Here is a 10,713-nt window from a genome sequence, read left to right as displayed (position 1 = left end):
CAGTCCATGGCATTTCTGTCTGACTTCTAAAGCAGTTTTTTAGCCTCGGTACTACATTGTCCTGATGTGGTGGGGCACTGTTTGTACATTGTATGCAAATTATTTTCCCCACACTTAACTAACTCTAACTAACGGACTAGCTGCACGCTGCTGTCCGTTGTCGTGGCAACACCCCCCCCCCACCTCAGTGCCTCAGTGCCTTGTTCAAAATTGGGTATTTGTGGGGATAGAAGACGTAGGGGAGCCCCAAAAGGGAATAGTTGAATTTCATGTTGTAGGTCTAGGACCTTTAGCCTACATGTTGGAAGTTGGAGTGCATGTGGGTGAGGTGCAAAAAAAGAAGGATCTGCCAAAGGACTGTGGAGCAGGCCTTCTAAAGACACGGGCGGAGAGACAGAGAGAAAAACAGGGAAACACAAAGAGGGACCGGGGACTGCACTTAAGTCAGACCTCCCATTAGTCCGACCTGTGCTGCGGTGAACCCGTGCTGAACAGGGGCCCGCCCCGGGCACCTTACAATAAACTACAAAAGATATTCTTTGTCTAAAGTTTCACGGTAGAAATGGCCAGAGGTTCCGCGTTGTCGTTACCGTCGTCTTGTCTCAGGTGTGGACTGAGATAAGGGTACAGCTTGCCGCCGCCGCCCAACGAACACCCTGTGAAAGAGTAGATGTGCGAGCCGGCGCCCGTCACGTCGTAGAACGACACGAGACCCTCGTCGCGGTCCACAAACACCCCAACCTTCCGGGGCTTCTCTCTGAGGGCGAGGCGAGTCGGCGGGGCCGTCATGGCGGCGTAATGCTCGTCGTCGTAGTGGACGGTCACCCAGTAGCCGCTGTCTGGATTCAGACCGAGGTGCCCCTTGCGGTTTGTGTCACCACGGGCGATTCCCAGGTCCCATCCCGTCTTGTCGCCGACGTCCACCTCCCAGTACGACTTCTCTGGGCTTATGTTGTCCCTGCCCAGGACGCTGGCGAACACGTCGAATCTCTCTGGGGCCGCCGCCACGAATTCCTCCATCTTCTCCTCCGTGTTTTCACCTCCGTCGCTCACTTGCGTCTCGTCGTCGGACAGAGTGAGACGTGCATGTGCCGTGTTTGGGTCCAGCTTCACGTCCACTGCAAGCCAAATTTACAAACTGATTTCATCACTCGACATGAACCCTATCGTCCCTATTCTGGTGGCAAAGGTTCTGTGAAAATATAGCTGATCTGCAAGCTCACAATACGCTTTATGATTTTCACCTAATCTTTGGTGAGATTTGGTGTAGAGGGGGGAAAAGGAGGGGGGCTTAGTATAGAACTCTGGGGGATTCCGGTCAACAAAGTAGGGTTTATGTGGTAAATGAATATATAAATAATTACACACCTGCAAACTGTGGAATCCTCTGGATTTCTGTGAAGTAAAACAATTGCAATCATCATTTGTCATATCTATACATCCATTATACATTAAGCTTTTAAGTTTAATGTTACCAATGGAGGTGAGTTTCTCCAGCTCCACCTCAATTCTCTCCATCATGGCGGCCATGATGGATCTCATGGTGCCGAAGGATGTCGTTGTGTCAACGGCTACTGTTGTCCAGTCCCGGGCAACCTCCTGACCTGGATGCCGGTATATCTGACAGACAGACAGACGATTGATTGATTGATTGATTGATCGGGACATCCCCAGTATCAATATTATATCCATATCATGATATTAGACTGGATATTGTCTGTGATTTGGGATATTGTACTATTGTGATACATGGCATAAGTGTCCCTAACAAAAAGGATAACACAAAAATGTATAACATTCATAAACATAGCATAAACAAATTACACAATAATAATATATGTCATCAACAAATATAAAACTACTACTACAAAGGAAAAAATGGTTGCCGTGAAAGTGAATGACACGTCTCCTTTCTATGCGAGTATGCATTTACCTCCCCTTGTGGTTTTGAATACTTTATTAATTAGAAATGTAAGTGGCACAAAGGTACAGTCAGACATTTTGGCTAACAGGATAACGCTGGTCTCCTGAAGTTTTTTCAGGCCAATTTGGACAGACAGACAGACAGACAGACAGACAGACAGGAGAGCCAGCAAGATAATTGCAACTGGGAAGATGTGTTATTAATATTCATAACATTTCTTTACTGAGTCTATACATTAGCTTGTCAAAATGTGATACACTAGCACAGCATACAGAATATAGTAGAAACAGTAATAGTAAGTAGTAGTGGTATTAAAGATGTACACATCAAAGTATCAGAGTATAGGTTTAACAAAACAAAATGGCTAAAAGCCATCCTTCATCATTCCATTACATGTATTTGGCCATTTATTTTGAGATATGGTGTGTGCAACTGGATTTTGTTTATAATTATTATTTTGGTGGTGTGCGAGGAAAGGCCATTGCTTTACCCGAATGAGTTGAAGCCGTCCTCCACAAAGAATGCATGTGCTCGGTGAGTTTCACTGTTATGGCAACCCGCCCGTTTGATTTTGCAATATCTTGGAAGCAAGGCTATGCAAGTCTTGTGTGCAAGTGGTAAATGTGGCACTAGAGGAAAGGCATCAGATTCATCAAAATCAGTACCAGGGACATCCTCTGGAGGTCATGAAGGTGCACTGAAGATTCAATATACCAATCCAAGTAGTCTTTGAGATGTGACTTTTGGGGCTTATTATAAGTGACTTGGGGATTGTCTTTCTGTAAAGTTGCTTGTAAATTATTGGTAGTTGCGGTTTGCAGGGTTTTGGGCTTGTTTGTAAGATGTAGTTGCTTATTAGTTTCCTATTGGGAAACCATTTTGAGAACAACTGTTAAACAGTTGTTCTCAAAATAATGTATGTCAAGGACCCCCCCCCCCCCCAATGAATATGTATATTTGTCCAAATATTTGAAACTAGCAGATGCAAATAGGTTTTGATGAATTGAACAAGGTGGTCCCTCTTGCAAACAAGTGTAATGCTTTATTGGGTCGTCCACTCACAGTTAACAGTCTTTGTATTGAGTTGTGTTTGAATTGTACTGTAATTCTGCAAACTGTTAATAAATATTTCAATCAATCAAAAAATGTAACTGCTCATGTGGCCTCTAATAGTCGCTTCTTTTGGCTTGGCTTGTTTTCCTAGACACTGTTTGGGGCCAAAGTGGCAAAGGGACGGATGGACTATATTACACCTAAAACCTTAATAAATGATTTCAGTGAGTGCTTACAGGCATCTGAATCGTAGGCCAAACTCTCACCTGAAGGAAGTGGATGTGATCCTCTAAGGCAGACAGGTCAGTCATGTCAGCGATGGCCTTCTGGAGCTCGCCGATCTCTTTTTGCATGTCGTCTGTGATTTCTTTGGCCTCTTTCTCTGCAGCCTGTCTCTTTACTTCCAGAGGCCGTCGCGCTCCATGCTGGGCGTCCTCCACAGCCTTCATTACAGCCGTGAACACGGCCTCGATCGACCACCACTCACCATCCAGCTGGTCCTACAAGCAGTGAAGCTATAGTTTATTTGTTATTTTTGAGCGGTGCAACCAGTCCAAGGAACAGCAATGTCCGTGTTAAGGCCTATTCATAGTCTGGATTTTCGGTGGTAAGGTGATCACCGCTCCGGTGATGAGCTGACCACCGGAGCTGAAATAACGTTGAGCGGTGGTGAGTAAAAACAGAGAGAAGGGCTGGAGCGGTGGCGGTGGTTTGCTCTTCACCGCGGCTCGTGACGTCATGTTGTAGTTCGGTGGTCACCCCACCACCGTCAATCCACACTATGTATGAGCCTTTATAGTTAACCTATGTGACTATGAGCACCAGTATGACTATGAGTACCAGTAGGGGCGCTGTTGTGCCAGAAACGGAGAGATAGAGATAGTGCTGCACTGTTGCCTGCTAATGAGAGAGAGAGAGAGAGAGAGAGAGAGAGAGAGAGAGGGAGAGAGGGAGGGAGGGAGGGAGGGAGGGAGGAGGAGGAGGAGGAGGGGAGTTGCACCACTCAGTTCACACAGGTGTGATTTTTTTCAAGTCATTAATTTGTGTTATTTGCTCTTTCTTTTTGAGCGATGCACACCGCTCCAATGACTGGCTGCGTGTGTCCCTATGTACGTTTGTAGTATGAACAGCTGCAATATATTTACGGGGTATGACATGGCTATGTGACTTATGTGTATAAGCTATACTAAGTATAAACTAGCCTAGTTAACAGTCAGGCTTACTTTGAGGTCAGACAGAGATTTAGTGATCTCCTTCACCTTCTCCTCTCTCTTCTGGACCCTTTGCTGCAGCTCCGTCTTGGTGTCGTTAAGCTCCGACTGTGGCCCACAAACACACACGTTAGTATTGGCACATGAATCAATAAAGACGCTAAATGAAGTATCAAACTTATTCAAACAGATACTGCACAACACAAACCAATTACTCCATTACCTTCCTCCGCTCCCATTCCGTCTCCAGGGAGACGACGTCGTCGCCTTCCTCCATGCAGAGCACGCAGACGCAGCGCCGCTCCCGCCTGTCGTAGACCTCCAGGGGGCGCCCGTGGGTCCGGCACGCCCTCTCGTCCAGGTTGTCCACGGGCTCCACCAGCCTGTGGCCCTTCAGCCTGGCGGCCGAGTGCAGGCCGCCGTCCAGGTGCTCCTGGCAGAACGACGCCAGGCACACCAGGCACGACTTGTGGGCCTTGTGCTTCACCGTGCCGACACACGCGTCGCATGGCACCTTATAATGAGATTTTTTTTTAGAATGCCAATCTGTTAAAACACTCCTCCACAAACTCTTAACCCATTCTGGGCCGGGAACCCCTTTTGGCGTTTCAACTAATCATTATGTTATACTTTAGCTATTAGAAAATAGCAGATCTACAAGCTCATAGCGCGCCACCGAGTGGCGCATTACGAGCCTGTAGGTCTGCTATTTTAGAAAAATCGTGAAAATGCGGCACAAATCTTTGAATAAATATATCCTTTCGGAAGACTTTTTTTTAATTTCGACGTCAGGCCTAAATGGAACTGTTTTAGCATGGTCGTTAACTTAAAGGTATATTCAGTGATTTCACTCAAAAAACCTTAGGTTTCGTTTTTGGCTGTGGGACCCAGCCTTTCGTCCAATCAGGATAGAGAGTCAAAAACGAAACCTAAGGTTTTTTGACCCCCAGGGGTTAACTGGGGACAGGGAGGAACTCCTTATATGGCCAGCACACTCTATAGTAGGGAGGATTATCACAACAAAACAAAAATAAGTGATATTTGAATTAAGTGAAATCACTGAATATACCTTTAAAGATTGCCACTGATCAAAGAGTGCCGTGATTGTTTTCTCCCCTAAAACATGATAATCATCTACCACGATTATACTAGGAGGAAGATTATTTTCAAAAAGGTGTACAGAAAGTGTTACGATTATGTTTTTACGTGGCCACACCACACCCACCAGTTTATTACGTATACCTGATTTTCACAATAGCACCACCTACCTGAACTATAAGGCTCACCCACAGCTGTTTTTTTTATGATATTGGATATGTCACAAAAGATTGTGTATTTTCAATTGGGCCTTTTGACTCAAAGGCTTTCAGCTTTCAGGAAGAAACCAAAAAATACACAGAAATAGAAAATAGTCTCTTGATATCTTCCATAATAACCTCGTCAGCTGCACAGGCGTACTCCTCCTTTTTCAGGTTGTCCGACTGTATGGACTGTTTCAGGTCCTCCGCGAGGTTCTTCAGGACGATGTTCACGTCCGGCGTTGTCGCGCCGGGGACCTTCTTGCACAGCGGACAGCAGTCGCTGTACGTGGCGTTGCAGGACAGGCAGCGCTTGCAGAAGGTGTGGCCACAGGCCGAGGTGACGGGGTCATCGAACACCTGCAGGCAGATGGAGCAGGTCAGGTGCTGCTCCAGAGATTTGGGCATGGAGGACGATCCGGGACGCGATGAGGCCATGTCTGTTGAAGCGGGGCACAATGAGGTCAGTCGTCGGAGAGTCCAGAGACTCTTGTATAAGGGTCAATTTAGACCCGCCACTGAAGTAACTCGGAGAGAGTCCCTGGAATCTCAATCCACTTTGAGAACCACTAGTGGTTCCCAAACTTTTGGGAAGTTATTTACCTGTCATATTATACTGTATATCGGCAGATCGACAGTGAATATTATGAAACCTGAATGAACAGAATAGTCATTTTTAAACATTCTCTCATTGGGTATGTTGTGAATTTTCTCATGCTACGTAAAATGGCAACCTCTGGTGGACAGTTCCCTTCTCACTGTTCCCTGTAGCACCAATAACAAACAGGTGTCTGCCATCACTACCCCGATTGATTAGCCAATATAAGTGCGGGTGTGTAAAGACTCAAGGCTCATACATAGTCGGGATTTTCGTGGTGGGGTGACCACCGAACTACAACATGACGTCACAGGCCGCGGTGAAGAGCAAACCACCGCCACCTCTCCAGCCCTTCTCTCTGTTTATACTCACCACCGCTCAACGTTATTTCAGCTCCGGTGGTCAGCTCACCACCAGAGCAGTGGTCACCTCACCACCGAAAATCCAGACTATGAATAGTCACTCCACAGTAGGCTACTCACTACTACTACTACTGAGCCTACTCAGTCAGCAGTCATCCCATCTCCACTGCAGACCAAGCCATGCGTGGAATGATAAAAATGTATTATAAAAATAATTTTGTTTCTCTATTGTATTTCCTTATTGTTTATTATATTTTGAGTTACAGATCTGATTTACTTTACAATATCTGATTTTGCACCGTTTAAATGCCTGGTATTAATTTGTTCTGTTTTTTTTTTATTCTGTCAGAACCACGGTTATCTGTAAATGGGAAAAATATAAACACAAAACTCTTTTGAAACCAATAAATGGTAAATGGTGCATTTATATAGCGCCTTTAGCCAAGGCGCTTTACATAGGTTGTGCATTACATTCACCCACACATTCATACACTGATGGCGGAAGAAACCATGCAAGGCACCAACCAGCACATATCAGGGGTCAGCAATTATTGTGTGTGTGTGTGTGTGTGTGTGTGTGTGTGTGTGTGTGTGTGTGTGCCCGAGGAATAGACCACTTGGGGGTCTGCGGACCACCTGCCTAATAACAGTATTATTTGTTGTGCCATCCCAACTTCCTAAACTCATCCCTTAACACCCCCCCCCCCCCCCCCCCCAGCGTACATCTCAAAATTAATACATCACTAATATGTTTTATATTACCCACACTGTACATAATTCATATATGTTATCATATATATATATATATATATATATATATATATTCAAACAGGTAAGGACCAGAATCTTTAATTTGAGAACCTTTTCAGCAATCTAACTAAACATCAGTAGGTAGCCTACATTTATTGTCAATTAAATAATAGTGAAATGATGAATATATATATATATATATATATATATATAGGCCTAGTGGCCTACTAATTACTAACTGATCACACAGGATTACTTCCTAAGCATAGGCCTACTCAATGCTGAATTTTAAACATTTGGTTGATAATTGGATACAGTTATTACACAGGATCATCATTATAACTTTTATTTTGATCTCAGAGTACAGTTTAAATGGATGTGAAATAAAATAATCCTCTGGGAGAGACTGTGGAATTTCTGGGTGGATAAGTCAGATTTTCTAATAGTCAACCTTCACTGCATCACCAGAGCAGAGTTTAATAGCTCTGTCAGGTATTATAACCAGTTATATAACTTTACATAATACAGAGGAGCCCATCCCGTGTATGGGGTAAATAATTAACTATGGGCTTTATATATGGGCTTGCCCCAAAACAAACAATTATTTTTGGAATTTAGCGTAGGCTATATATGTCACTTTTTAATGAAGATGTTTTTATTTTGTCCAATCTGTATGGTATCGTATGTTAATTCAATATAACTTGTACATTACTGTAGATTGTGATCTACCAGTAGATCACAAAGGCTGTGCAGGTAGATCACATGACATGCCCTTAAAGAATATAAAATATATATTTATTTAATATTTACATATTTTGACAGCAGAAACTGCCTGTCATAATTTCACCCCCTTCCCTGTATGTATTAAAGAGTGTTGCTGTGCACAAAAACGTTGGAAGCATTACAAATTAAATTATACAATACTTATACAATACAAATACTTATTCCATTTCTTCCCCCTCTATTTCCATATAAGACAAGTGCATTTGTCTTATATGGAACGACCAAAGCCCCCTCAGGTACATCACATAAACTATTTTCAGCAATGGTATGAATTTTTTTTCCGGTGGGTAGATCTTGTTGAGCTGGTCATTTTGAAAGTACAATAGCTCTCACGTCAAAAATGTGTGGGCACCCCTGTTGTACAAGTTGTACAATTGGGGTGCTTTTATGTATTTTGTCTAACTGCTCTTCTATCGTGTCAAAGGTCATGTTTCACATCTGATCTGACACGGATTTTGACCTTGAAGGTCAAGATTTGATTTAGCCCCTGAGCAAGTATAGGCTCTGTTACTAATGGTAACTTAGAGGAAATTTACATAGTGCAGCTTTTTTTTTAACACAATCTTCATAAAATGTTATTTCCTTAACACACAATAACACACAAAAACATATTATTAAACATGGGATATGACATGTTCATTACCTTAGTGCTGCTGAGAGTAGGTCAGATTATAGTCACTGCTGTTTTACACCTCTTTCTGTCTTACTCCACAGCTGTTTATTGTAATCTCTGTGGTTTCATTTCCCGGTAAACGCTCTGCCAGTTAGTTTCATTTTATGAGTCACTCAGACGAATTATGCAAACTACAAGTGTAACCAAGTGGAGTCGCTACGTACTCCTAATGTCACAGTATTACTACGCCACTCCCAATTACAGGGTGGGAGACCCGGAATACACAAGGTAAGTGTTCAGTTTGAGTGAACAATAACTGTCGGTTGCTTCATGGAATATAACTTTATTCAGAGAAGATACACAGTATTGGCATTTAATAAAAACATTTAAATGTCACCAATATAGATTGCAACAGGCTTAATTAGTCAGATCATAACTTGGGTAAATAGCTGTACTGAGATGTACTATTTGATTAATTCCACACAGCAAATCGAAGCCACTCTGAGCCAAAAGTAATTGGCATTAAACACTTTAAACACAGCAAAGATCACTGCAAAATAATATCAAAAGGCTAAAAGCCATAAACACAGCAAAAAGGTCAGTAATCAAGTGCCAGTCTACAGCATAACCATTAACCAAGTATATGTCTGTCTTTAAGGGTAGCCTATTACAGCCGTTGGTCAAGATGACAATGCGGGACTCGTTTAAAGCCACCTGGGCTATTTCCGTGATAGATATATCTAATACAAAAGAATAAAACTGTAGCAGCATAGAGTTTAAAAACCAAAACAAAAAGGTAAAAAAGAACAGCGGTTCAACAGTACACAGTCCTGTAATAGAGCAAACATTGAATTAGCATCACAATTCATCCTGGGTCTAACGTGCTTGTTCTAGTTGTACTTAATACAATTTGGACATCGCCATCATTAGCATTACACTAGTACTATGAAGTGCATTCAAAGTATTTATGTGGTTAGCACATACCCTGTTAACAGGTGTCAGGGCATCCCAGGTTGTTTGTACAGTGCGCGTTTGCTCGTTCAGAACGCCATCTGTGTAATATAAATGCATCATGAGAACTCACATTGTATACATTACAAAAAGACGTAATGCTGTCGCAATACAGACGTTAAGCCTACCTCTAGACTCATGTCACACACACTTGCAGTCTCTCGTTCCAGCTCGTGTGTGTACCACGCACACACACACACAATAGCAGGGCTCTCGTTCACAGCGTCTACTAACGAGAGAAGCATTGACATAAATAACTGGAACACCATTTCTTAGATTCACGGATTGTTTGTGCTGTCGCCGTACGAGGCAAGCCTACCTTTGTTTCTAGCAGTCGGTGTATACCAACACGCCTACAATGACAGGGCTGTCCGCTCTAAGTCAGAGCTCCACCAACGTCTAACAATAGAAGATATAAACGTAAGTACTTGGGAGGTTGTCTACATAAGTCAACCTAGAAACTAGACAGCACTATATTCATTAAAGCTTACCTCGACACGGCGACGCGGACACAAACATGAAGCGGCGCCAGACAGCTTAAACAGACGCCGGAAGTGGGCAACCTGGGTAATACGCAGCCTCCCCCTATGCCTGACTAGCTACGTTATATGCTGAGCTGAGGGGGTGGTGCTATGAAACCTATTGGTTCAGTCCCACTGATTACACAAGGTTCAAGGTTCTTTATTATTTGTCTCCCGAGGAAGAACTTTGTCTCAATCATCTACTGTGATCCTGGGCTCTACACACCCTCCGCCAACCTGGGGAGAGCAACGGACTTGAACTCATGCTTCCTTCATGCCTGAGTGTCCAAGTTGCTCCTTTACACCTGACAGGGGGGAGTTTCCCTGGTTGGACGTAGCGCATGGAAGGAACACGTTATTCCAACCAGTTCCTTTCCCCTCCATCAGGCGCCGCGGCTGGCCAGGGGGAGGCAGTTAGAGACCAGGATTACTGCATGTTTTTGTGAGGGTATCTACCCTAGGGGACACGGGGAGAACATGCAAACTCCACACAGAAAGGCCCTTTCGCCAACCCCACCTTCGGGTATGGGCACTGATGACGCGGAGGAGGAAACACGCCGCCAGCACCCACTGCGCCCCGAGTGGGAAT

The 10,713-nt window shown here is 43.8% G+C and overlaps 1 protein-coding gene across 1 annotated transcript; it reads right to left on the bottom strand.

The window, feature by feature from the left end:
- Window positions 1-505: 505 nt before the first annotated feature.
- On the bottom strand, window positions 506-5,912 carry LOC310875565 (E3 ubiquitin-protein ligase TRIM21-like). Its single transcript, XM_083788842.1, has 7 exons — window positions 5,625-5,912; window positions 4,412-4,702; window positions 4,201-4,296; window positions 3,244-3,477; window positions 1,476-1,620; window positions 1,369-1,395; window positions 506-1,118 (listed from the first exon to the last, which is right to left on the bottom strand). Exons 1-7 carry the CDS (start codon window positions 5,892-5,894, stop codon window positions 544-546), a joined length of 1,638 nt encoding a protein of 545 aa, XP_083644968.1. The 5' UTR covers window positions 5,895-5,912; the 3' UTR covers window positions 506-543.
- Between the last annotated feature and the right edge of the window lie 4,801 nt (window positions 5,913-10,713).

The sequence above is a fragment of the Protomyctophum parallelum genome (genome assembly GCF_964188405.1).
Source record: "Protomyctophum parallelum genome assembly, chromosome: 18".
Taxonomy (NCBI): Eukaryota; Metazoa; Chordata; class Actinopteri; order Myctophiformes; family Myctophidae; genus Protomyctophum; species Protomyctophum parallelum.
The sequence above is the reverse complement of the archived record's forward strand: the minus strand, read 5'-3'. Positions and strand labels throughout refer to the sequence as shown.

What these genes read in the sequence shown, in the direction of transcription:
- LOC310875565 (XM_083788842.1), bottom strand. Translation starts at nt 5,894, where the DNA reads ATGCCCAAATCTCTGGAGCAGCACCTGACCTGCTCCATCTGCCTGCAG. An exon ending in ATCACATCCACTTCCTTCAG is followed by an intron (nt 1,621 to 3,243) that starts GTGAGAGTTTGG and finishes TCTGTCTGTCAG; the next exon opens with ATATACCGGCATCCAGGTCA. An exon ending in GAGGATTCCACAGTTTGCAG is followed by an intron (nt 1,119 to 1,368) that starts GTGTGTAATTAT and finishes TTTGGCTTGCAG; the next exon opens with TGGACGTGAAGCTGGACCCA.